The sequence below is a fragment of the Capra hircus genome, chromosome 29 (genome assembly GCF_001704415.2).
Source record: "Capra hircus breed San Clemente chromosome 29, ASM170441v1, whole genome shotgun sequence".
Lineage (NCBI taxonomy): Eukaryota > Metazoa > Chordata > Mammalia > Artiodactyla > Bovidae > Capra > Capra hircus.
The window spans coordinates 12,228,649-12,256,636 of record NC_030836.1 but is presented as its reverse complement, the minus strand read 5'-3'; the positions used below and the strand labels follow the sequence as shown (position 1 = coordinate 12,256,636).

General features: G+C 40.2%; 1 protein-coding gene across 4 annotated transcripts in view; it reads right to left on the bottom strand.

Moving 5' to 3' along the window:
* The window catches only part of PRCP (prolylcarboxypeptidase), an 87,839-nt gene that overhangs the window by 30,163 nt on the left and 29,688 nt on the right, over window positions 1-27,988 (bottom strand). For all 4 annotated transcript variants that reach the window (XM_018043431.1, XM_005699483.3, XM_005699487.3 and 1 more), the window contains 5 exons: window positions 14,859-14,999; window positions 6,172-6,273; window positions 2,358-2,539; window positions 1,941-2,098; window positions 1,024-1,196 (listed from right to left, as the gene is read on the bottom strand). In XM_018043431.1, coding sequence (XP_017898920.1) covers window positions 1,024-1,196; window positions 1,941-2,098; window positions 2,358-2,539; window positions 6,172-6,273; window positions 14,859-14,999 — 756 coding nt within the window. The remainder of the gene's footprint in view (window positions 1-1,023; window positions 1,197-1,940; window positions 2,099-2,357; window positions 2,540-6,171; window positions 6,274-14,858; window positions 15,000-27,988) is intronic.

Below are 27,988 nucleotides of genomic sequence, written 5' to 3'. Positions count from 1 at the left end.
CTCCGGGAGTCGGCAATGGACAGGGAGGCCTGGCATGCTGCGATTCATGGGGTCGCAAAGAGTCAGACACGACTGAGTGACTGAACTGACCATGTATTACATATAGCTCTATGTGACTCACATATACAAATATACAGCACAGCATTGGGCACATGGTAACTATTTCATTAACAGCAACTATTGTTCTTATTTCTAAGAGTTAGTTTTTTAGTTCTAAGAGTTGTAATTCATACAACTCTATAATCTATGCATTTTACCTCCATTATTTCAATGAGGAAACTGAAGTTCAGAAGAGTTAGGTACCACATCCAAGTCTGAGTAAAACAAGGATTCCTACCTAGGTTTGAGATTTGATTAATTCCAGAGTCCCCTTGTCACTGAGACTTCCTCTGATGCTGAAAGTCAGAGAACGCACCAAAAAAAAGAGAGGCAGGGGCTGGGGGCCGGTGAAGAGAGAGAAGTATGTTATTGTTAGGTAGGTAGAATAGGGAAAAGGAGTCCAAAATGGCGGTGGCTAAAAAGACAAGGAAGGGAAAAGCCCACGAAAATAGAACAAAAGAGGGTCCGAGGACCAGAGTGAAGACTTCAGGTAGAACAAACAGCACTCCTGGCTAAGCCCAATTTGCATAGGGCAGGCCCAGGTGGAGGAAAAAACATAAAAGGAGGAGCCAAAGCCTTGCTCTCTCTCTCTCTCTCTTTCTCTCCCACGTGCATGTGCTCTTTCTCTCTCTCTCCCTCTCTCTCTCTCCCTCCCCCACGCACTCCTCCACTCTCTTCTCTTCAAGTCTCTGGGTTGGCATGCCCTCCCGCTTCGAGGATGGATTCTCCTGCTATCTTCTAAATAAAATTGAGCTGTAACACTGATTTGCCTAAGAGCTATAACACGGTTTGTCCTGAGAGCTGTGACGTGCCGAGGGCTTTAATGCCTGTCACTCCAAATCTTTGTTGTGATGAGACAAAGAACCGAGGAACATACACTCGTGTGACATTATTAAAAGTGATGAAAGGATATCTTCCTGTTACCTTGACAGGCCAAGCAGGCAAAGGCTGTAAAAAGTTGGACTCGTAAGGGTAGTCCACCATTGCCAGATTCACCCAGGTTTCAGCGATCCAGTCTTTCAAATGCTGAACATCCTGCAATTTTGTTAACGGAGTGCATAAGTGAAGGGCTTCAGAAAGCCAACGCAAGCCAGGGCCTGAGAATAGAGTCACATTGTTGGAATCAAAAAAGCTCAACAGAAGGGTTTTACAGATCATTTATTCTTCACTTGTGTTTTAGAAAACTCAGTCTCCTATGCAGTTTCTCCAAAAAGGCTTTTTCAACATTCAACAAAATATCTTTAGAGCAACTGGTTAATCTCATGATAGATAAGTTGCCTATTTTCCTGGGGCTTACCAGAGTTAGTATTCTCAATCACTGTCATTTGTAAATAAACAAATGAAACACTATACAGCAAGGAGAATGCATAAACTATACCTAATAAAACAAATGGATTTATCTCACAGTGTTGAGTAAAAGACGGCAGAGACAAAAAATACATACTATGCAATTCCGATTATTAAAAAATTCAAGAGTAAGCAGTTAATTTACAGTTCTAGAATTCAGTATAGCAACAGGTTTGATAAGCACATAGGTAGTAACTGCAAAGGGCCAGAGGGGATTTGGGGGTGGGGGTGGGGAGGGATTTCCTGATCTGCATGCTGAATACACTATGTATTCACTTTGCAAAAATTCACCAAGCTGTATATTTTGATTTGTGTACTTTTCTATATGTTATACTTAAATATATAAAGTGAAAAAGAAGAAAGTGTTAGTCGTTCAGTTATGTATGTTATATTTAAATAAAAAGTTTACTGGAAAAGTGGAAAGTGTTAGATTTAGCACTTAAAAGGTACAAAAAAACCCAAAACATGATTCCATTCTCTTAATTAAAGCTTACCCTTTTTTGCAAGTCGATTAATGGCATCCCAGGACCTGCGGATACTCTCTGAACAATTTGGGCCACTTTGGCTAAAATCTGTAGTTACAATCTTCATAAATACGTCACAAGGCACCAGATCATTAAACTGCCAGATGGGGGCAGAGGATGCAAGAGCTCTAAATGGTAAGAAGACCAAAAGAAAGAGAAAAGAAAAAAATGTAACTCACAGAATTCAGGTTTTAAAATTGAAACTGATACTGAACAAGAGTGGTGAGAAAAATCTACAACTCTTAGTGAAATAGAAATTAGAAATCTCAGTACAATAGAATAGGATATGTTTTACCTTCCCCCCACCCCCCACCGCCCAAAAAAACACTCTATGTTCGCTTTGCCAATCATTAAGAAAGTGCTCACATCCAACATAAATGCATTTACCCAACCACCAAATGAGGATACTTCATCCTGAACCAGGCTGCAAGCATGCCACCATAAGAGCCCCCTAGGGCAATGACAGGTTGATTTCTAGCTCCTGGGATTGTTCTTTTCAAGTATTTGATTAACTTTGCAAAATCAGCCAGAGCTTGTTCCGTTGTCAGAAAATTCAAGTGTCTGGAATCCTAAAGAAAAATAACAAAGAACATGGGTATAAATGTGCACATAATAGCAGCTTAGGCATAACATAGATCCAGAAAAAAGCCAGATAAGCTTTTCTCCAAATAGAATTTCTAGGTAACTGAGTTAAAACACCCAGTTAAAGCATTAGCACTGCTAATTTCAACTCATGGAAAGTGATTTAAAGTCTGTGGGAAGAAAATAATATATTTTTGCATTCAAATGTAATTTCTATTAAATGCTATTTACCAAAGACTTTGCTGAGGTAGTAGAAACAACAGAGATAAACCATAAGTAACATTTAACAACAGATGTGATAGCATACAATACTAATTTTAACAGACAGCTATTCTAATTTTTATTTCAAATCTTGAAACATTTACAAAGGCTACCATATAAAGCAAAGGTAAACTAAATCTTGTGAAAAATGGAAGAATCATCAGTAAAAATAAAACATCCTTCCTCATCAGAAAGATTATGATGCCTGATATACCAACAACTGGAACAAGTCAGCCTGCCTGTTGTACAACTATAAAATTGGAGTTAAGGAAAAAAAAACAAGATATGGAACAACCTTTTTCAGACATTGGAAAAGCAACACAAGACTTTGATTCCTGAGAGAAGAATGTTGTTGTTCAGTCGCCAAGTTGTGTCTGACTCTTCGCAACCCCATGAACTGCAGCACGCGAGGCCTCCCTGTCTCTCACCATCTCCCCGAGTTTGCCCAAGTTCATGTCCTTTGAATCAGTGATGCCATCCAACCATCTGATCCTCTGTCACCCTCTTTTCCTTCTGCCTTCAATCTTTCCCAGCATCAGGGTCTTTCCCAATGAGTCAGCTGTTTGCATCAGGTAGCCAAAGGACTGGAGTTTCAGCTTCAACATCAGTCTTTCCAAAGAGTATTCAGGGTTCATTTCCTTTAAGATTGACTGGTTTGATCTCCTTGCTTTACAAGGGACTCTCAAGAGTCTTCTCCAGAACACAGTTCAAAAGCATCAACTGCCTGGCTTTTTTAAAGTCTAGCTCTCACATCTGTACATGACTACTGGAAACATCATAGCTGTGACTTACTTACTCAGGAAGTAAGTTCCATGATCATCTAGTTATCTGCCTAGGGAGAATTTCCTCACTGCAATGTAGGAAGATGGAACTCAAACGGAGTCCTGGTAAGCTGAGAAGATTAAAGAAGAGTCTCCTTTTAAAAGGTGAAGGCTAATTCTTCCCCCTTTGAACTTGGTCTCGACTTAGTGACTTGGTTCTAACACAAATAGAATGTGGCAGAAATGATATATGACTTCCAAAGTCTGGTCGTAAAAAGCATTGCAGGTGGACTTCCCTGGTGGTCCACTGGGTAAGACTTCACCTTCCAAAGCAGGAGGTGTGGGTTTGATCTCTGCTTAGGGAGCTAAGAGCCCACATATTGCATGTATGCTAAGTCGCTTCAGCTGCGTCTGACTCTTTGTGACCCTTTGGACTGCAGCCCACATGACTTGCGGCCGAAAAACCAAAATATAATACAGAAGCAATACTGTAATAAATTCAATAAAGACTTAAAAAAAAAAAAAGCACTGCAGTTTCCACCTTGCTCTCTTGGATGGCCAACCTTCAGGGAAGCTAGCTGTCATGTCATGAAGCCACTCAAGCAGGCCTTTGGAAAAACCCAAGAGAGGACAAACTAAAGCATCTTGCTAACACCTAGCACCAATTTGTCACTCATATGGATCCTCCACATAAGTAGAGAGGGTCCTCCAGCCTCAGTCAAGCCTTCAGGTGACTGAAGCACTAAATGACGTCTTAACCTCATGAGATCCCCTGAAACAGAACCATCTAGTTGAGTCACTCAAAATTCCTTACCCACAGGAACTGGAAAATAATAAATGTTCATTGTTGTTTTAATCCACTAAAGTTTGAGGTAAATTGTTATGTAGCAACAGATAACTAACACAGCCACATATCCATATCGGACTATCCTATTTAACCTTCATATTTTGGTCTCACCACTCTGACTACTCCCATCACCTGGTATATTTTGGAAACACAGAGGCCCATCTGTCCTCTCTCCTATGCATGTCACTTACTCCTTTAACCTTTCCTCTTATCCAAGATGTATCTTCTCTGACTTCTTAACTTCTCTCTCATGGTCTGTCACTATTCTTTACTTTCAGTTTTCATGGCACGACATATAGCTGAGTACGGTTTTTTTCCAATCTTATGCATTTGCAATATTCCCCCATGCTACTGACAAATTCTGCAAGCACGTGAAGGGAAGGAAGCATAGCATAGAGAGCCCTCACCTCCTTTTTCCTAGCAGAGTATGGACCACAGGGAACTAGGAAAGAAGGTTGTGTTTTTATCTGCAACAAACTACTTTCCAATGGTTTCAAAACCTGTCAACTTTCCTAATCAGATAATTATGCAAAATAAACTAAAGAATAGAGTTTCCCATGCAACAATTACTCTGGTTTTCATTTATAACACAAGAACTTTTTATTTATTTATAATATAAGATAATAAAATTTCCAAAAATAAAAAGTTGTTTTAAAACTGGAAGCCTAGAAAATGACTGACCCAAGTTACTCTAACTCAAATTTCTCCAAAATCACTGTATGGGGATTTCCCTGGTGGTCCATTCACCTTCCAAAGTAGGGTGTACAGGTTCGATCCCTGGTCAGGGAACTAAGATCCCACATGAATTAGGGCCAAAAATATCAAAACATAAAACAGAAGTAGTGTTGTACGAAATTCAATTGAAGACTTTTAAAAAAAGTGACCACATTAAAAAAAAAGAAAGAAATCTTTTTTTTTTAATGCCTGGTATGTGTATAAAGGTGGTATACATCATGATCCTAGGTAGTGCACAAATATTTTTAATTTAATACTTGTTTTATTTCAATATAACTTAGAAAAAATAGTACACAAAGCCTTTATTTAAAAAGTACTAAGTTTGAAAAGTGAGTTACTAAAAGGAAAACAGTGAATAATACAGATGGCAAATCCATATAGTCAGAAACACAAGGGTAGTACATAAGTGACTCAGCTGAGGAAAGGGTGTCTTGGCTTATTGAAGTGCAGATCTGTGGCCAAGGCCAAAGTTCCTTGAGAGAAAAGAAAGGCCAGGAGAGAATCTAGTCACTAGTTGACCTCTCTGAATCATAGAGATGATCTGAACTTATTTTATTGAAAAACACCTTACTAAACAAGTATTTGTGTACTCCTAACATTTTTTTCCAGTGATAGACCCAATAATTTACATATATAATTTATAAAGAGGATTATTTATTTATATTTTTAAACAATGAAAAGTTCCCTCCAATCTCCACATTCTTAGATTAAGATTTACCTGGCAAAGGCTAGCCTCATCACATTGAGTTAAAGACTGATCAACACTATAAAAATGGTAATAATACGATTTTTCAAATAATTTTTAAAATAATATGATTATTTAAAAAGAATACAGTTTTTTAAATTGAGGCTTTAAAATTATATATGAAATTATATACAAAAAGGTTTCAAATTGTATATGAAAAGGTTAAATAAAAGTTACTAAAATTTCAGTCAGTTCAAGTTAAAGCTATCATTTTTCTTACAGTGGAACATGTGATTAGAAAAATGTTCTAAACTTAAAAGACACACTTACTGAGAAGGAGTCAGCACCAAAGGGTAGGGACTCTCCATAGTACCGATGTTCAGCAAACACCAACATGGCTTTCATTTCCTCAGCTATGTCCCACATGAACCCCTAGAAGGAATTTACAAATTCACAGGGTAAAATTAGGATGCGAAAAAAGTCTTAATTTTTTTGCAACTCATATGAAATGGATGTTAAACCATACCAGAAAGAGTTCTCTGAGAATCTGGACAATTCATATTTGTGCTACAGATAAATGATATAACTGTTTCATTGCTGCACATCCAACTCATACTGTTCAGAATGAAACAATTCAAAATAAGACCACATTGCACAACTACCAATCATTTCAACTCTCCTTATTCTGACACTCTAGCCTCGGAATCAACATTGTGTCTAAAATAGCCCTCAAATGGCACTGTGTCCCAAAGAGTCTAGGAAAGAGCAGGATCAATAAGCTATCTGCCTACTCACAAATAACTTTTACTTATAACATAAAAGACAACAGTACAAATAAACATATTGGATTCCCCTGGGTTTACTATTAACTGAGTGCTTACAATTCATTAAATACCATTCTAAGCACTTTATATGTATCAATTCACTTAATTATCATAACAATCTAAGACATAGGTACCTTGATTATTAATCTTATTTACATGAAGATAAATAGTAGGTAACAACAGCTAGTATTGAGTGCTTCAGTTCAGTTCAGTTCACTTCAGTCACTCAGTCGTGTCCGACTCTTTGAGACCCCATGAATCACAGCACGCCAGGCCTCCCTGTCCATCACCAACTCCTGGAGTTCACTCAGACTTAAGTCCATCAAGTCAGTGATTCCATCCAGCCATCTCATCCTCTGTCACCCCCTTCTCCTCTTGCCCCCAATCCCTCCCAGCATCAGAGTCTTTTCCAATGAATCAACTCTTCACATGAGGTGGCCAAAGTACTGAAGTTTCAGCTTTAGCATCATTACCTCCAAAGAAATCCCAGGGCTGATCTCCTTTAGAATGGACTGGTTGGATCTCTTTGCAGTCCAAGGGACTCTCAAGAGTCTTCTCCAACACCACAGTTCAAAAGCATTAATTCTTCGGTGCTCAGCTTTCTTCACAGTCCAACTCTCATATCCATACATGACTACTGGAAAAACCATAGCCTTGACTAGACGGACCTTTGTTGGCAAAATAACGTCTCTGCTTTCGAATATGCTATCTAGGTTGGTCATAACTTTTCTTCCAAGGAGTAAGCGTCTTTTAATTTCATGGCTACAATCACCATCTGCAGTGATTTTGGAGCCCCCCAAAATAAAGTCAGACACTGTTTCCACTGTTTCCCCATCTATTCCCATTAAGATAAAAGTGATGGGACCGGATGCCACAATCTTAGTTTTCTGAATGTTGAGCTTTAAGCCAACTTTTTCACTCTCCTCTTTCACTTTCATCAAGAGGCTTTTTAGTTCCTCTTCACTTTCTGCCATAAGGGTGGTGTCATCTGCATATCTGAGTTTATTGATATTTCTTCCGGCAATCTTGATTCCAGCTTGTGCTTCTTCCAGCCCAGCTTTCTCATGATGTACTCTGCATAGAAGTTAAATAAGCAGGGTGACAATATACAGCCTTGATGTACTCCTTTCCCTATTTGGATCAAGTCTGTTGTTCCATGTCCAGCTCTAACTGTTGCTCCCTGACCTCCATACTGGTTTCTCAAGGGGCAGGTCAGGTGGTCTGGTATTCCCATCTCTTTCAGAATTTCCCAGTTTGTTGTGATCCACACAGTCAAAGGCTTTGGCATAGTCAATAAAGCAGAAATAGATGTTTTTCTGGAACTCTCTTTCTTTTTCAATGATCCAGCAGATGTTGGCAATTTGATCTCTGGTTCCTCTGCCTTTTCTAAAACCAGCTTGAATATCTGGAAGTTCACGGTTCTCATATTGCTGAAGCCTAGCTTAGAGAATTTTGAGACTTACTTTACTAGCGTGTGAGATAAGTGCAATTGTGTGGTAATTTGAGCATTCTTTGGCATTGCCTTTCTTTGGGAATGGAATGAAAACTGACCTTTTCCAGTCCTGTGGCCACTGCTGTTTTCCAAATTTGCTGACACATTGAGTGCAGCACTTTCACAGCATCACCTTTCAGGATTTGAAATAGCTCAACTGGAATTCCATCACCTCCACTAGATTTGTTCATAGTGATGCTTCCTAAGGCCCACTTGACTTCACATTCCAGGATGTCTGGCTCTAGGTGAGTGATCACACCATCGTGATTATCTGGGTGGTGAAGATCTTTCTTGTACAGTTCTTCTATGTATTCTTGCCACCTCTTCTTAATATCTTCTGCTTCTGTTAGGTCCATACCATTTCTGTCCCTTATCGAGCCCATCTTTGCATGAAATGTTCCCTTGGTATCTCTAATTTTCTTGAAGAGATCTCTAGTCTTTCCCTTTATGTTGTTTCCTCTATTTCTTTGCATTGATCGCTGAGGAAGGCCTTCTTATCTCTTCTTGCTATTCTTTGGAACTCTGCATTCAGATGCTTATATCTTTCCTTTTCTCCTTTGCTTTTCACTTTCATGAGTGCTACGACTCATTAAAAACCATTCTAAACACTTTACATATATTAATTCACCTAGTTATCACAACAATCTAAAAGATAGGTACTTTGATTATCTCTACTTTACAGGCAAGGACACAGTTTAAACAACCTGTGACAGTCACAGAGCGAGAAAGTGGCAGAGCCAACATTCAAGCACACGCCACCTAGCTCCAGAATACAATCATCAAGTGCAAACCTCCTTATTTCGACACATAATGCTGGTCACTAATCAACAGCTGCAATTTTTTCACTTACCTAAAGTTGTGACCTCAGAATCCTTCTTAACAAAGCATTCTAGGTGGCCAACATCAATTAACTAGATTTAGATTTGCTGTTGTTATTTAGTCTTTTCCGACCCCATGGACTGTAGCCCACCAAGCTCCTCTACCTATGGGATTTCCCAGGCAAGAATACAGGAGGGGGTTGCCATTTCCTTCTCCAGGGGATCTTGCAGACTGAGGGATTGAACCTGCATTTCCTGCATTGGCAGGCAGATTCTTCACTACTGAGCCACCAGGGAAGTCCCAGATTTAGATTTAGCATAGATTACAACTGCTTGTCATTCCTAGCACACATTATTCCTTTTTAATGAGCTCTTATTCCTTTACAAAGACTAAGTGAAAGTGTTAGTCATCCAGTTGGGTCCAACTCTATGATCCCATGGACTGTAGCACACCAGCCTCCTCTGTTCATGGAATTCTCCAGGCAAGAATCCTGGAGTAGGTTGCCAATCCCTTCTTCAGGCGATCTACCCAACCAAGGGATCAAACCTGGGTCTTCTGCATTGCAGATAGATTCCCCACCATTGAGCCACCTGTGCAGATCCTAACAAAGACTAAGACAAATTTTTTCTTTGTCTTGACCAATAAATGAACAATTAAAAGAGCTGTATGCACGTGAGGATGGAGAGTTTAACCTATATTTGTGATGGTTTCAATAACACTATTTTCTCTCTTAACACCTTGCTCTTCTCTACCCCTGCCATGTATCTACAGACATCTGTACCCCAGCTCAAGATGCCCTCCTCTGCCTGCCCTCTTGACTTGCTGACCATGCCCTCCTATCAATACCACTCTCGACAGGTATGGATCTCTATTACTTTGTTGCAACATTTGCTTATCTGTGTCTGACCCTACCAGAGTATGAGTTTCCTAACAGAAAGGATCATCCATCAAAGGAATCAGAAGAGTTGACCTCAGGTTTTGAGAGGAAGCAAATGTATTAATTTGGACGCAAGCTACCCCACATCCAAGGTCAGGAGCAGCAGCCATGAGGAGATAACCCACGTCCAAGGTAAGAGAAACCCAAGTAAGACAGAATGCGCTGAGAGAGGGCATCAGAGGGCAGACAGACTGAAAAACCACAATCACAGACAACTAGCCAATCTGATCACATGGGCCACAGACTTGTCTAACTCAATGAAACTAAGCCATGCCATGTGGGGCCACCCAAGATGGATGGGTCACGGTGGAGAGGTCTGACAGAATGTGGTCCACTGGAGAAGGGAATGGCAAACCACTTCAGTATTCTTGCCTTGAGAACCCCATGAACAGTATGAAAGAGCAAAAATATAGAACACTGAAAGATGAACTCCCCAGGTCGGTAGGTGCCCAATATGCTACTGGAGATCAGTGGAGAAATAACTCCAGAAAGAATGAAGACATGGAGCCAAAGCAAAAACAACACCCAGTTGTGGATGTGACTGGTGATGGAAGCAAGGTCCGATGCTATAAAGAGCAATATTGCATAGGAACCTGGAATGTTAGGTCTATGAATCAAGGCAAATTGGAAGTGGTCAAACAGGAGATGGCAAGAGTGAATGTTGATATTCTAGGAATCAATGAACTAAAACTGACTGGAATGGGTGAATTTAACTCAGATGACCATTATATCTACTACTGCGGGCAGGAATCCCTTAGAAGAAATGGAGTAGCCATCAGAGTCAACAAAAGAGTCTGAAATGCAGTACTTGGATGCAATGTCAAAAACGACAGAATGATCTCTGTTCATTTCCAAGGCAAACCATTCAATATCATGGTAATCCAAGGCTATGCCCCGACCAGTAATGCTAAAGAAGCTGAAGTTGAATGGTTCTATGAAGACCTACAAGACCTTTTAGAACTAACACCCGAAAAAGATGTCCTTTTCATTATAGGGGATTGGAATGCAAAGTAGGAAGTAAAGAAACACCTGGAGTAACAGGCAAATTTGGCCTTGGAGTGCAAAATAAAGCAGGGCAAAGGCTAATAGAGTTTTGCCAAGAGAATATACTGGTCATAGCAAACACCCTCTTCCAACAACATAAGACTCTACACATGGACATCACCAGATGGTCAACACCAAAATCAGACTGATTATATTCTTTGCCACCAAAGATGGAGAAGCTCTATACAGTCAGCAAAAACAAGACCGGGAGCTGACTGCGGCTCACATCATGAACTCCTTATTGCCAAAGTCAGACTTAAATTGAAGAAAGTGGGGAAAACCACTAAGCCATTCAGGTATGACCTAAATCAAATTGCTTATGATTAGACAGTGGAAGTGAGAAATAGACTTAAGGGACTAGATCTGATAGACAGAGTGCCTGATGAACTATGGACAGAGGCTCATGACATGGTACAGGAGACAGGGATCAAGACCATCTCCATGGAAAAGAAATGCAAAAAAGCAAAATGGCTGTTGGAGGAGGCCTTACAAATAGCTGTGAAAAGAAGGGAAGAGAAAAGCAAAGGAGAAAAGGAAAGATATAAGCATCTGAATGCAGAGTTCCAAAGAATAGCAAGGAGAGAAAAGAAAGCCTTCCTCAGCGAACAATGCAAAGAAATAGAGGAAAACAATAGAATGGGGAAAACTACAGATCTCTTCAGGAAAATTAGAGATACCAAGGGAACATTTCACACAAAGATGGGCTGGATAAAGGACAGAAATGGTATGGACCTAACAGAAGCAGAAGATATTAAGAAGAGGTGGCAAGAATACACAGAAGAACTGTACAAAAATGATCTTCGCCACCCAGATAATCACGATGGTATGATCACTCACCTAGAGACAGACATCCTGGAATGTGAAGTCAAGTGGGCCTTAGGAAGCATCACTATGAGCAAAGCTGCTGCTGCTGCTGCTGCTGCTGCTGCTGCTGCTAAGTCACTTCAGTCGTGTCTGACTCTGTGCGACCCCATAGATGGCAGCCCACCAGGCTCCCACGTCCCTGGGATTATCCAGGCAAGAACACTGGAGTGGGTTGCCATTTCCTTCTCCAATGCATGAAAGTGAAAAGTCAAAGTGAAGTTGCTCAGTCGTGTCCAACTCTTCACGACTCCATGGACTGCAGCCTACCAGGCTCCTCTGCCCACGGGATTTTCCAGGCAAGAATACTGGAGTGGGGTGCCACTGCCTTCTCTGATGAACAAAGCTAGTGGAGCTATTTCAAATCCTAAAAGATGATGCTGTGAAAGTGTTGCACTCACTATGTCAGCAAATTTGGAAAACTCAGCAGTGGCCACAGGACTGGAAAAGTCAGTTTTCATTCCAATCCCAAAGAAAGGCAATGCCAAAGAATGCTCAAACTACCGCACAATTGCACTCATCTCACACGCTAGTAAAAGAATGCTCAGAATTCTCCAAGCCAGGCTTCAACAATACGTAAACCATGAACTTCCAGGTATTCAAGCTGGTTTTAGAAAAGGCAGAGGAACCAGAGATCAAATTGCCAACATCTGCTGGATCATCAAAAAAGCAAGAGAGTTTCAGAAAAACATCTATATCTGCTTTATTGACTATGCCAAAGCCTTTGACTTTGTGGATCACAACAAACTGTGGAAAATTCTGAAAGAGATGGGAATACCAGACCACCTGACCTACCCCTTGAGAAACCTATATGCAGGTCAGGGAGCAACAGTTAGAACTGGACATGGAACAACAGACTGGTTCCAAATAGGAAAAGGAGTACATCAAGGCTGTATATTGTTACCTTGCTTATCTAACTTCTATGCAGAGTACATCATGAGAAACGCTGGGCTGGAAGAAACACAAGCCGGAATCAAGATCACCAGGAGAAACATCAATAACCTCAGATATGCAGATGACATCACCCTTATGGCAGAAAGTGAAGAGGAACTAAAGAGCCTCTTGATGAAGGTGAAAGAGGAGAGTGAAAAAGTTGGCTTAAGGCTCAATACTCAGAAAACTAAGATCATGGCATCTGGTCCCATCACTTCATGGCAAATAGATGGCAAATTTATTTTGGGGGGCTCCAAAATCACTGCAAATGGTGATTGCACTTCCAGTGGTCATGTATGGATGTGAGAGTTGGACTGTGAAGAAAGCTGAGTGCTGAAGAATTGATGCTTTGAACTGTGGTGCTGGAGAAGACTCTTGAGAGTCCCCTGGACTTCAAGGAGATCCAACCATTCCATTCTGAAGGAAATCAGCCCTGGGTGTTCTTTGGAAGGAATGATGCTAAAGCTGAAACTCCAGTACTTTGGCCACCTCATGTGAAGAATTGACTCATTGGAAAAAAACTCTGATGCTGGGAGGGGTTGGGAGCAGGAGGAGAAGGGGACGACAGAGGATGAGATGGCTGCATGGCATCACTGACTCGATGCACGTGAGTTTGAGTGAACTCCGGGAGTTGGTGATGGACAGGGAGGTGTCCTGCGATTCATGGGGTTGCAAAGAGTCGGACATGACTGAGCGACTGAACTGAACTGAACTGAACTCCTTAGAAGGAAAGTTATGACCAACCTAGACAGCATATTAAAAAGCAGAGATATTACTTTGTCAACAAAGGTCTGTCTAGTCAAGGCTATGGGTTTTCCAGTAGTCATGTATGGATGTGAGAGCTGGACCATAAAGAAAGCTGAGTGCTGAAGAACTGATGCTTTTGAATTGTGGTGTTGGTTAAGACCCATTGCCTTGGCATAGAAGAACAATTGCACAAGGAAGTGAAAGAGAGACCAGGCAGCTCAGTTGTTTCACAGAATTACAGAGCAGGAATCTGATGGAAAATAAATTCTGATTTTATCTGTCACTCATCTAAGAGAAATAGATATCTAAGATCAGTTCTTAGGGAATTATTTTATTTTCAACTAACATATTTAGACTAATAACATCCTAAAGAATGTTATTTCCTAAGGAAATAATTATAAATATGGGATACAATAACACAATATAATTGGGTTCATATCTTTGCTTTTAATGTAGTTCAGTTCAACATTTACTAAGACCTTCTGAATACCAAGCACCATGTCAGACATTGGCAGTGGAGAAAATATGATTCAGTCCCCACCCTAAGGTAGTTCACAGACTAGCTTTCTAGTATAAAGCTGACATTTTCTAGTCTTAGCTCTGGCTGATTAAAAAGGAAAATTTCTTCCTTTCATTTGTCTTAGTTAAGTTTTGTTAACAGATTTAAGCATTATTATAAAAGAAGATAGAATATATAGTCAAGAGAAGCAAGCTAACAGCTACAATATTTTTTATCCTCACAAATATAAGAAAAATAGTACAACAGGAAAGCTAAAATATACCTTCATCCATTCCTATTTGAAAATTAAACTTCCATTTTTTTTCTTATTTGCACTGGCTTTGTTTAGATTTTATTAATTAATTCATTTAACAAATATTTATTGAGTACCTGCTATATGCCTAACACAGTCCTGGATCTAGGATACAACACTGAACAAGCAAACAAAAATTCCTGCCCCTGTGTTCTCATTCTAGACTGTAATAATAACAATAAACTATATTTATTACATAGTTATGACATCCCTACTCCCATTTCTCCCATATCCTTGTTCAATTGTGAAATAAGCTGGGATATTTTTTCATCTTTTAAAATTCAGTTGTCCAAAAATAGTATCATATTTCATTCTTTTCACATGTAATTCTTTAAGGCTGAACAGGCTTATTGGATGTCTGTATTTATTCTTTTGTAAACTGCCTATTCACATACTTTTGCTGTTTCTCTATTATTTGTGAGTTTATCTTTTTGTTTTTTTTTAAAGAACTTCAGAATTATTTGGTCATATATACTACAAAAGATTTTTTTTCAGTTGATCATAATAAAAAAAAATTGAGCACAAGAGTTTCACAAATCTGCACATACCGTGTTATTGCAAAACCAAATAATGTCCCCTTCATTACCAGTGTAGAAAAGTATTGATCCACCATCTTCCTTCCAGTAGTTATCAGCTATTAGGTACCGCTGTTTAAAAGTTCTATCGATATTAAATCCAAAGTGATCAACCTATGACAAAAAAGAAACAGACAAGACATATTTCAAAGGAAAGTAATTAAAAACTAAAAACTACATATATTATTCTTCCATTCAAATCAAGCTACGCTACAAAAATTTAAAAACTTCAAACTTCATTTGGTTTCATTAGTAGTAGTAATATTGATAGCATATTCAAAAGCAGAGAGATTACTTTGCCGACTAAGGTCTGTCTAGTCAAGGCTATGGTGTTTCCAGCAGTCATGTATGAATGTGAAAGTTGGACTGTGAAGAAAGCCTGAGAGCTGAAGAATTGATGCTTTTGAACTGTGGTGTTGGAGAAGACTGTTTAGAGTCCCTTGGACTGCAAGGAGATCCAACCAGTCCATTCTAAAAGAGATCAGCCCTGGGTGTTCTTTGGAAGGAATGATGCTAAAGCTGAAACTCCAGTACTTTGGCCACCTCATGCGAAGAGTTGACTCATTGGAAAAGACTCTGATGCTGGGAGGGATTGGGGGCAAGAGGAGAAGGGGACGACAGAGGATGAGATGGCTGGATGGCATCACTGACTTGATGAACGTGAATCTGAGTGAACTCCAGGAGTTGGTGATGGACAGGGAGGCCTGGCATGCTGTGATTCATGGGGTCGCAAAGAGTCGGACAGGACTGAGCGACTGAACTGAACTGAACTGAACCATGAGTAATATTGATATTATTTTGAAATCATTTTCTTCATATTTTAAGATAAAGCAATATTATTGGTCAAGATTTTCAGTGTAAAATATACAATTATAAAATCAAGTAGCCACTTAAAAACACAATAATGTTAAAATTAAATTGGAAATAGTAATATGAACTTAGTAGTTTTTAAAATACAGACATTCCTTACTACTTGAATTTTCATTATTGAAACTTTCAATATTGAAATTCAAGGACTAGAAAGACCATTGAAGAGGTCTATAAACATTGTCATCCCAATAACAATTGACATTGCAAGGGCCAGGATCTTGGTATCTCATACTATACAAAGGACTGTCATTGGCTGAAGTTTTAATTAATTGAACATAAAACACATGAAACATAAAAAGAATAATGATTGTAGCTAATTAAAACATCTGATTTCATATTTTAATTGATTCATGAAAACCCATTATTCCATAAGGATATCAAAAAAGAGAAAGCAAGAAAAATATTTATTCCTCTCCATTTATTTATTAAGCCAACTCCTCATTTAGAAGTTGTAAATAAAAAAGCAAAGAACTCAACATTTAACTTGCCTTTCCAACAGAACTGTATTTCAGGGTACTAAATAGTCCCAACTGATGAAAAACAGCTCTGTTTTATCAAATGTCAGCTAATGCAGAAGCAATGACAGAATTAGAAAAATGGTATTTGACAAACCTAGTCCATATTTAAATTAACCCAGTTGTCCCTAAATTGTGATTTATATCTTGTTTGTTCAAACTAGTATTTATTAACATTAATTTTCTTAGAAGTGATATTGTTTTGACTACATAAGAAAAAATTTTTCCATTTTACAGCTGTATATAAAGGATTTAGAGAGAAAATATCATGCTGTTTTAATTTACTTGAAAATACTTCAGCTTAGGACTTCTCTGGTGGCTCAGTGGTGAAGAATCCACCTGCCAATGCAGAGGACACAGGTTTGATCCCTGGTTGAGGAAGATCCCACATGCCTCAGGACAAATACTGAGCCCACATGCCACAACTCCTGAAACCTGTGCTCAGCAATGAGAAGCCCACACACCGCAACTAAAGAGTGGCCCCCACTCGCCACCACAACAGAAATGTCTGTGCACCAATGAACACCCAGCACAGCCAAATAAATGAATAAAATTATTTAAGAAAAGAATAAAACAATACTTCAGCATAAAAAAAGTGAAAAGGTAAAATGGGAACATCCTAGACTGAGCCAGCAGTTAAGACTCGCACTTCCACTGCAGGGAGCACAGGTTCAATCCCTGGTTGGGAAACTAAGATCCTGCGTGCTGTAAGATGCAGCCAAAAAGTATTTTTAAAAATTGTTTTTAATTTTTGTTAAAGTAAAGTGAATTTAAAGGAAAAAAATTTAATCTATACTAAAAGAGACAAAAAGACACTGGATACTGAGACTTTGCCAGATACAATACAAATTATGTCAAAATGACACAATTTTGAGCTTAAATCAAACTTCACTAAATGAACTCACCACTTAAAAAATACAATTGTTAAATGCTATAACATGGTAAAGTTCACATACAACTATCTGAATTTAAAGAGTTACAACAGACAGAGCCTACCAAGCCTTTAGGATCACAGGGTCTGAATTCCTCAGGGCTCCAGAGGGACAGGAGTGAGAATGCAGGGTCTGGTCTGGGGTACACATAGGATGACCCAGTGTTGCTCCAACCTCCCTGGGGCAGTAGTTAGTTCTGACCTAACCCAGACCGGACACGACTGAGTGACTTCACTTTCACTTTTCACTTTCATGCATTGGAGAAGGAAATGGCAACCCACTCCAGTGTTCTTGCCTGGAGAATCCCAGGGACAGGGAAGCCTGGTGGGCTGCTGTCTATGGGGTCGCACAGAGTCGGACACGACTGAGGCAACTTAGCAGCAGCAGCAGCAGCAGCAACCCAGACCTTGCAAGATTTCTCTAGACCATTCCAAAAGAAATGGAACTCCATCTATACACACACACACACACACACACACACACACACACGCTTCACATTCATACCACAAGTTCCAAAATGCAAGTTTCTCAACTCTACACCTTATGCACACTTCCCAATGTCCACAATCTTCACCATATATGGTCTTAAAGTATAGGCTATTCTAATATAAAGACTATTTACCATTCAGTAAAATAGCAGTTTGTATGGGGCAGGTATATAATAATGATATCCATGTGCTAAAAAAAAAAACAAAAACAAAAAACCCTCCTATGACATATCTTGAAGAGAGCACAGCAACCCACTCCAGTATTCTTGCCTGGAGAGTCCCCTGGACAGAGGAGCCTGATGGGGTCCATAGGTTCAACAAAGAGTCAGACGTGACTGAAGCGACTTAGCAAGCACACATGACATACAGTAACTCACTCAATCACTTATTCAACAAGCATCAACTGAATGGGCCAAGTACTTGTTCTAGGCCAAGAAGTAAACTAAGCAACCAGATAAAGAAGTGACTGAGCCACAGCTCCTTAATTTAACTCAAACTAATTCAACTACACTCACTAAGCCTCAAAGTAAAAAAGAGCAAGAGAAATAGACAAACAGTGAAGGAAAGATAGACAAGTGATTCCACTTGCTTCCGTTCAAATTAATATAGTGTTTCTCCATGTAAGGTCCCTAGATACCAGCATCAGCTTCATCTAGGAACTTGTTAAAAATACAAATTCTCTGGCCTACTGGTTAAAAATGCAAATTCCCAGGCCTACTGAATTAGAAACTGTGAGGAGTAGAACCCAGTAACTTGTGTTTTAACATGGCCTCCGAGTAATTCTGGGGATTCCCAGGTGGCGCTAGTGGTAAAGAACCCGCCTGCCAATGCAGGTAGACTTAAGAGACACAGGTTCGACCTCTGGGTCAGGAAGATCCCCTGTAGGAGGGCATGGCAACCCACTCCAGTATTCTTGCTTGGAGAATCCCCTGGACAGGAGCCTGGCAGGTTGCAGTCGTTAGCGTCACAAAGAGTTAGACATGACTGAAGCAACTTAGCACACATGCACACCAAGTTAACTCTGATGTACAACTAATGTTCTGAGAACAAACGAGTTAAGCCCCTAAATAAGACATGAATCTGCTCTTCCTTCTCTTGATCGAAGTTTCAGAATACTTTTAATATGTAAGCCTCTCACTATGCTGAGACCTGGGTTCAATCCCTGGGTGGGGAAGATCCCTTGGAGAAGGGAATGGCAGCCTACTCCAGTATTCTTGCCTGGAGAATCGCCATGGACAGAGGAGCCTGGCAGGCTACAGTCCATGGGGTTGCAAAGTTAGACACGACTGAGTGACTAACATACACATACACACACACACACACACACACACACACACACACAATGCTGAATGAGACTCTGATGCTCGAAGATGTGAATTACCACCCACCATGGCCCCTAAATACATGCCAACTGCATCATTTGAAGCTCAACAGGAAAAACCATGATCTGTTTCAACAAAGGAAGAAAAGACTAGCTGTGCTGGAGTTAAAGAAAGGAAGTACATGGCTCTCTAACAAGATGACTACTTCCCCCTGGTATTCTCAAAGATAATTCTGCCATAGTGATTTTCAATTTACCCACTGACTTTAGAGCCGAGCTTTGAGAAAAGGCTTATATCTAGAATTACAAGAGCCACAAAAACTTTAGAGAAAGCCAAACTTCCTTATATGGCCACTCTCAGGGCAATCCTGCTCCTAGCAATCCCCAATTGTTTAATTTGGGAGAAAGGGGGTGGAACTCTTGTATGACAGAAAGAAAGCAGATTCAGGAGTTAACAGATGTGAACTTGAATTGTTACTGTGAGGCCTCAGGCAAGCCACTTAACCTGTATGAGCCCCATTTTCATCCTATATAAAATAAAGATAATAACACACAACTCAAAGGATTACTGTGAAGATTAAACATAACTAAAGTACCAGGAAGAGTCCCTAATGTATAATGCATGCTCAAGGAATGTTAGCTCTCCACTCCACCCCATCTGCACACCAGTCCCAAGAATGGGATATCAAGATGAGGTAAGTGAGGTGGAGAGTGACGAAGCTCTTCACAGAATTACAGGACATCCCGCTAGAACATCAAAATCTCCTATTTCTTGAGTGCTTCAGCTAAATAGTAAAGAGCTAGAAACAAGCAGTGAAATATCCTTTGTAAAATATTCATTTACAGAATTTTCTTGACTCTTCCTAATAATCAGGGATACCCACTTCAGACTATACAACTGTAGACAGTTCCCAATACCTAATGGCCTGGCACACTAGGTACAGTGTGCCCTCTGCTGTGGAGAGCTGAGGGCTGCATACCACTTTCAGCTATGTGATCCTGAATAGAAATTTTATAAACAACAACAGAAATAGAGACAAGGGACTTAGAAGCCAGTTGATCTGCACTGTTCAACTGAAAGAAAACCAGGCTCAAAGAGGTCAAGTGGCTTGGCCAAGGTTACAAGTCAGAGGCAAACCTGGAATTTTTAATTATCTTTTCAATTTGGTATATTGAGATAACCAAAATAATAGCACCATAAAAGCCATGCAAACATGATCTCAAAAAGGGAAAACACCTCTAGTCACATGCAGCAGTTCTCTCTACAATATGGTCCTATTTCAAGAGATATTTCCCTCCTTCACCTTGTAGAGGATAAAGAGATCCATGAGAATGGGTAGACAGGAAGAAACAAAGGGAACATCCTTTAAATAGTTTATTGTGACAACAATAACTACGTGGACTTTAAAACTGCTCAAAAATAAAATTTACATCCAGAAAAGTCTGTAAGAACATCACACCTACTAAAAGCAGTTTTGGTGGCAACTTGGAGAAAGGTGGGGGAGGTACGTAACACAGAACACCTATTCTGGGTGTGGTACTGTGTTGGTGCTTTACACAGATCACCTTACCATCCTCCCCATCAGTCTCTGGGGCATGTTCATTACACCAGTCCTATAAATAAGGATATGAAAGCTCAGAGAGGTCAGATAACTTGCCTAAGGTAATATAACTAATAAGTAAAAGTAAATACAATTCTTCTTCATGTGCGTTTTTCACTACCCAATCCTACCTCTCACAAAATCCAGTCTGCTTTTTTCATTGTAACACACTACTGCAGATAGGGCTGGCTACAAACTTCAATCGTCAGCAGGGGGCACTAGGGCATCTCTCTCCTAGATTTGCAAAATGAAGTACACATTACCACCCATATACTAACAGCTTTACTGAAGAACATGGTCTTTTCACTGACTTAACTCAGTAATTGTTACTATATTGTTTTTAACTCATTTAAATAGGCTACTTATATAAAAAGAAAACAATGTTGACTCTTACTCAGTAGGCTTTAGTTTTAGAAAAATTGGTTTATAGTTGATTTCATTTACATATCCAGATATACAATAACAACAGAATTTTACTAAAATAAACAGGGCAAAAAAAGGCACACTTCAAATTAAGGTAGCTTGAAAGAGGGCTCTCTGGTGTCCAGTTCTAGACCAGAGACATTGAAATGAGATAAGACTTCCTTTCCTCCATTTGATGTGCATCTCCTGTAATAATTTTGGATTTATGGCATGACATTCTGTTCAGTTCAGTTCAGTCGCTCAGTCATGTCTGACTCTTTGCGACCCTATGGATTGTAGCACACCAGGCCTCCCTATCCATCACCAACTCCCGGAGTTCACTCAGACTCACGTCTGTCGAGTCAGTGATGCCATCTAGCCATCTCATCCTCTGTAGTCCCCTTCTCCTCCTGGCCCCAATCCCTCCCAGCATCAGAGTCTTTTCCAATGAGTCAACTCTTCGCATGAGGTGGCCAAAGTATTGGAGCTTCAGCTTGGATCTCCTTGCAGTCCCAGGGACTCCCAAGAGTCTTCTCCAACACCACAGTTCAAAAGCATCAATTCTTCAGTACTCAGCTTTCTTCACAGTCCAACTTTCACATCCATACATGACTACTGGAAAAACTACAGCCTTGACTAGACGGACCTTTGTTGGCTAAGTAATGTCTCTGCTTTTCAATATGCTATCTAGGTTGGTCATAATTTTCCTTCCAAGGAGTGTCTTTTAATTTCATGGCTGCAATCACCATCTGCAGTGATTTTGGAGCCCCCCAAAGTAAAGTCTGACACTGTTTCCATTGTTTCCCCATCTATTTCCCATGAAGTGATGGGACCAAATGCCATGATCTTCGTTTTCTGAATGTTGAGCTTTAAGCCAACTTTTTCACTCTCCTCTTTCACCTTCATCAAGAGGCTTTTTAGTTCCTCTTCAGTTTCTGCTCTAAGGGTGGTGTCATCTGCATATCTGAGGTGATTGATATTTCTCCCAGCAATCTGATTCCAGCTTGTGTTTCTTGCAACCCAGCATTTCTCATAATGTACTCTGCATAGAAGTTAAATAAGCAGGGTGACAATATACAGCCTTGACATACTCCTTTTCCTATTTGGAATTAGAGTTCCTAAATGGAGACTAACATTGTTTCTGGGCAAGCTGGACCTCCCCTGAAGGGGTAGACACCTTCATGGTAGAAGGACACAACTTCCAGAATGAACCAAAATCTGAAAGGATGGTGGGTTTTGCCAGGTTCCGGGTCTGTGGGTGGAGAAAAGTGGAGCTGTCCCTCACCCAGGAGGAGCCCCCGAGCTGGGACTAGACGGGACAGCAAGCTATATATTATGAATCAGATCATGGGTGACTCTGGGCTTATTTTCACTTGATTATGTCAGAAGATTTCAAGAATCCTTTGAATGTTCTATTGTTGCAGCAAAAACAGAAATGAGTGAACAGCCTTTGTTACATACATACTTGTCAAACAGGCCTGCAAAAATTTAAACAACCTTGGTTATTCTCTAGCTATTACTACTAACAAACACTTATAGCTAGACTTGCCCTTGACAAAGCTAAACAAAACGAATTACTCTCTGATTGTACTTGGCACCTGACATTCTTCTTCCCCCTACACTGTCTTGTAGCATTCTGCATTTTCAAAAAGGCCATGGGCTAGATAACTTCAGTGACACCAGTCCTGGTTGCTGAGTTGCCTAAAGCCAGCTGTGGCCATTTTGAAAACTTGCAGAAGGAAAAAAATAAATAAATACAAGACCTTCAGAATGATATAAAACTACCTATTGCCGAGGGAAAAGGGGCACAGTTCTTGAGATACTAGACTGCTATGTATTCCCTTTTGCTGGGCAAAGATAAAGCCATTTTTCTTATCCTTCCAAAACTCTGTCTCTGTATTTATCTTCAGCATTGGTGCACAGAGTCAAGATTTCGGCAATACTACCTTTATTCATCTGTATTTTCTAAAGGAAATCGGTCCTGGGATTTCTTTGGAAGGAATGATACTAAAGCTGAAACTCCAGTAGTTTGGCCACCTCATGCAAAAAGTTGACTCATTGGAAAAGACTCTGATGCTGGGAGGGATTGGGGGCAGGAGGAGAAGGGGACGGCAGAGGATGAGATGGCTGGATGGTATCACCGACTTGATGGATGTGAGTTTGGGTGAACTCTGGGAGTTGGTGATGGACAGGGAGGCCTGGCGTGCTGTGATTCATAGGGTCGCAAAGAGTTGGATACGACTGAGTAACTGAACTGAACTGAACAGATTCTGAAGTTCTTGCTGTTCAGTTGCTCAGTTGTGTCTGCCTCTTTGCAATCCCATGGACTGCAACACACCAGGCTTCCCTGTCCATTACCAACTCCCGGAGCTTACTCAAACTCATGTCAAGTGAGTTGGTGATGCCATCCAACAATCTCATCCTCTGACGTCCCCTTCTTCTCCTGCCTTCAATCTTTCCCAGCATCAGTGTCTTTTCTAATGAGTCGGCTCTTTGCATCAGGTGGCCAAAGTATTTGAGCTTCAGCTTCAGCATCAGTTCTTCCAATGATAGGACTGATTTCCATTAGGATGAACTGGTTGGATCTCCTTGCAGTCCAAGGGACTTTCAAGAGTCTTCTCCAACACCACAGTTCAAAAGCATCAATTCTTTGGTGTTCAGCCTTCTTTATGGTCCAACTCTCATACATGATTACTGGAAAAACCATAGCTTTGACTAGATGGACCTTTGTCAGCAAAGTATTGTCTCTGCCTCTTAACATGCTATCTAGGTTGGTCATAGCTTTTCTTCCAAGGAGCAAGCATCTTTTAATTTCATGGCTGTAGTCACCATCTGCAGTGACTTTGGAGCCCAAGAAAATAAAGTCTCTCACTGTTTCCACTGTTTCCCCATCTATCTGCCATGAAGAGATGGGACCAGATATCACCATGATCTTGGGCTTCCCTGGTCGCTCAGAGGTTAAAGCATCTGCCTCCAATGCGGGAGACCTGGGTTCAATCCCTGGGTTAGGAAGATCCCCTGGAGAAGGAAATGGTAACCCACTCCAGTATTCTTGCCTGGAGAATCCTATGGATGGAGAAGCCTGGTAGGCTACAGTCCACGGGGTGGCAAGAGTCGGACACAACTGAGCGACTACACCTTCCTATCATCATGATCTTAGTTTTCTGAATGTTAAGTTTTAAGCCAGCTTTTTCACTCTCCACTTTCACCTTCACCAAGAGGCTCTTTAGTTTCTCTTTGCTTTCTCCTATAAAGGTGGTATCATCTGCATATCTGAGGTTATTGATATTTCTACCAGCAATCTTGATTCCAGCTTGTGCTTCATCCAGCCTGGCACTTCTCATGATGTACTCTGCACATAAATTAAATAAGCAAGGTGACAAGATAGCCCTGACATACTCCTTTCCCAATCTGGAACCAGTCCATTGTTCCACGTCCAGTTCTAACTGTTGCTTATTCTGAAGATACCAGGAAAGACTGGAGGGTAAATTTGACTTAAAGAATTTAAAAGGAAACAGTGTCCCTTGATGACAGAGTGGAGATGGTGATAAAGAAAATCATCACAAGTCCCTCCAAGAGGAAGGTGAGTCTAAGAAACAGGAATGTCCTTCCCTCCCCACAGGGATGCTCCTTTCATTGCCAATCATAGAAGATCTAGTTTATTTTAACAAGGAAGGTGGATGTTTGCTCAGAGATATCCTTCAAATCAAATCATCCTTCTATGTAACAAGATGTGGCATATTTTCAAACATTTTTCTGTGCATATTAATATACACAAGAGAACTGTATTCTTTCCTTCTACATATTATCTGTAACCTGCTCTTAGTCTCAAAGAAGAAACTCAGATATAAATTATTTACTTAAAGGTAAAATAACAAACTGGGAAGGGAATAAAAGGATATGAGAGACTCCACTGTGGAAAAAAGTTTGGCTATCCAACTTCCTGCACCTATAAAGAGATTGTTAGAAAGGCAAGAACACAATAGCTACCATAGTGCCCCTCTACAAGACAGATACTTTATAATTATTAAATGAATGCAGTTCAAATCTTCTAAATGTGGTTTCCCACATTTCTGTGTATTAGGACCTCTTGTTAATGTTAAATTCTCATAGACATTTTATATATCAAGCTAGTGCTTGAGAAAATATAAGAGAAGCTATTATAAACTCAATAATGGTATAAAAAATATCACAACAGCATCTAATTATATTTTTAATAGTACATACTTGGTCGGAAAATGGGTACAGCAAAATTTTACAGTGCTCAGGAAGCCTCCTTTCCCCTAACCAGGACTTTGAATCCCAAAAGGAAAATCATATTCTAAATTACCAAAATCCTATGACATCATAATATTTTGTACTCTAATATTAAAAGGTGAAGATATCCTGCCCTTTCAGTTCAGTCAGTTCAGTCACTCAGTCGTGTCCGACTCTTTGTGACCCCAGGAACCACAGCATGCCAGGCCTCCCTGTCCATCACCAACTCCCAGAGTTCACCCAAACCCATGCCAATTGTGTTGGTGATGCCATCCAACCATCTCATCATCTGTCGTCCCCTTCTCCTCCTGCCCTCAATCCCTCCTAGCATCAGGGTCTTTTCCAATGAGTCAGCTCTTCACACTAGGTGGCCAAAGTATTGGAGTTTCAGCTTTAACATCAGTCCCTCCAATGAACACCCAGGACTAACCTCCTTTAGGATGGACTGGTTGGATCTCCTTGCAGTCCAAGGGACTCTCAAGAGTCTCCTCCAACACCACAGTTCAAAAGCATCAATTTTTCTGCGCTTAGCATTCTTTAGAGTCCAACTTTCACATCCATACATGACTATTGGAAAAACCAGAGCCTTGACTAGATGGACCTTTGGTGGCAAAGTAATGTCTCTCCTTTTTAATATGCTGTGTTTATGTCCTGTCCTTTAGAAGACCCAAAACATTCCAGTAAATCAATACATGTTTTGTCAAAGAATAGTCAAGTGTTCCAGCAGAGCAAGATTCCGGTATCATCTATTGGCTGAACAACTCTATGACAGCACCACACAGTCAATAACTTACTGTGGCTTCAGGAAGCTATGTGCCACTAGAACTACCTGACCACAGCCTAAGCTCTCAAGTTTGAAATTATCTATTTAAATTTTAGGAAATATTACATCATCAGAGGGCACTATTGTATAAGCAATAAAGTGGGAGAACTGTTACGTTTTAAATATTAGAGTCATAAAATTTTAGGACAGGAAGGGAACTTAAATCTCAAGTCCTAAGTCTGAAATGAAAAAAACCTGAGTTATAGAGATGTCAATTATTTTACATCTTTCTTTTCAAACAAAGATGTATTCACATAGCTTAATATCAGAGTTCAAAATACCTGTTGTTAGGAGTCAGAATAGTGATTACTCTTGTAGGGGGAAGGTGACTCTAAAAGAGAATTAGAGGATTCTAGAGTTAAGCTGGTGCATTTCTTCTATACTTGTAAGATAATTAGGGCTTCCGTGGTAGCTCAGTGGTATAGAACCCACCTTTGACAATGAAGGAGACAAAAGAGACCTGGGTTCGATTCCTGGGTCAGGAAGATCCCCTGGAGGAGGGCATGGCAACCCACTCCAGTATTCTTGCCTGGAGAATCCCATGGACAGAGGAGCCTGGCAGGCTACAGTCCATGGGGTTACAAAGACTTGGACATGACTGAAGAGACTTAGTAAGATAATTAGCAAATAGATTTGTAAACACTTGAGACTACATTTAAGATACATTTTTTATTTTATAATGTACACGCCTGTATTACTACCTCACTACGTTGTTCTTTAGTCACTAAGTCGTGTTCCACTCTTTTGCAACCCACATGTACTGTAGCCCACCAGGCTCCTCTGTCCACGGGATTTCCCTGGCAAGAATGGGTTGCCATTTCCTTCTCCAGGGCATCTTCCCAATCCAGGGATTAAGCCTGGGTCTCTTGCATTGCAGGCAGATTCTTTACTGTCTCAGCCACCAGGGAAGCTCCTATTTCACTATAGTCATACGTAAATATACTAAATCACATCTATATTTAACTTCTCTTTCACTTAAAAATGTGTATTGAGTACTCATTAAGTAACAGGCATTAGGAAAGAGAACTAAGATACAATTCCATTTCTCAAGTTTTTAATCTAAAAAAGTGATGAGCATAACTAACAGTCACAAGATGGTAAGTTCCACATACAAAGTATTGTGGGAGCTGATAGGTTACAGTCTGACCCAAGGGAATCATGGAAGGCTTCACTGAGGAAGTGATACCTGAGTTGAACTCTGAAGAGTAACAAGAATTTTTTCAAGTACAGAAAAGCGTGTCTAGCAAAGAGTATGATGAACTCTGCAGAACAAGCATATTCAGGAACTGCTGTTGTTTGTAGCAGAAGATACATAATTTAAGAGATGATGAGATTAGATTCACCAGGCTAATACCTAAAATCTCCCTATAAAGAGAAACCTGAAATCTGAGATTGCCTCTCTTAACCAACAGTAAGTGAAATAGGTGCATGAGCAATAGAGCTTCAATGAGGCAGAGATTTTTGTCTGTTTTGTTCACTGCTAAGACCCCAGTGAGTAGAATAAGGTCTGGCACATGGTAGATCAATGAATAGGGATTCCCCTAGTGATTCAGGGGTTAAGAATCTGCGCTACCACTGCAGGAGTCCTGAGTTCAATCCACTGTCAGGGAACTAAGATCCTGCTTGCCACAGGATGCCACCAAGGCGGGGGGAGGGGGATCAATGAATACACATAGAATGAATGTACACATCCTAGCTCTGCAATTGGTATTAAAACAAACCCAACACAGCTTCAGAGAAAAGCATGACTCAAAGCAATGAGAATGCAAATCAAAGTTCCCAGGGTCAAGTCTGTGCAGGTTCATTTATTGCAAGGGTCTGTTACTGCCTTTGGAAGAGTTACAGAATGCTGTAGTCAGATGGACCTTTTGCCCAGACAAATCACATCTCTGAG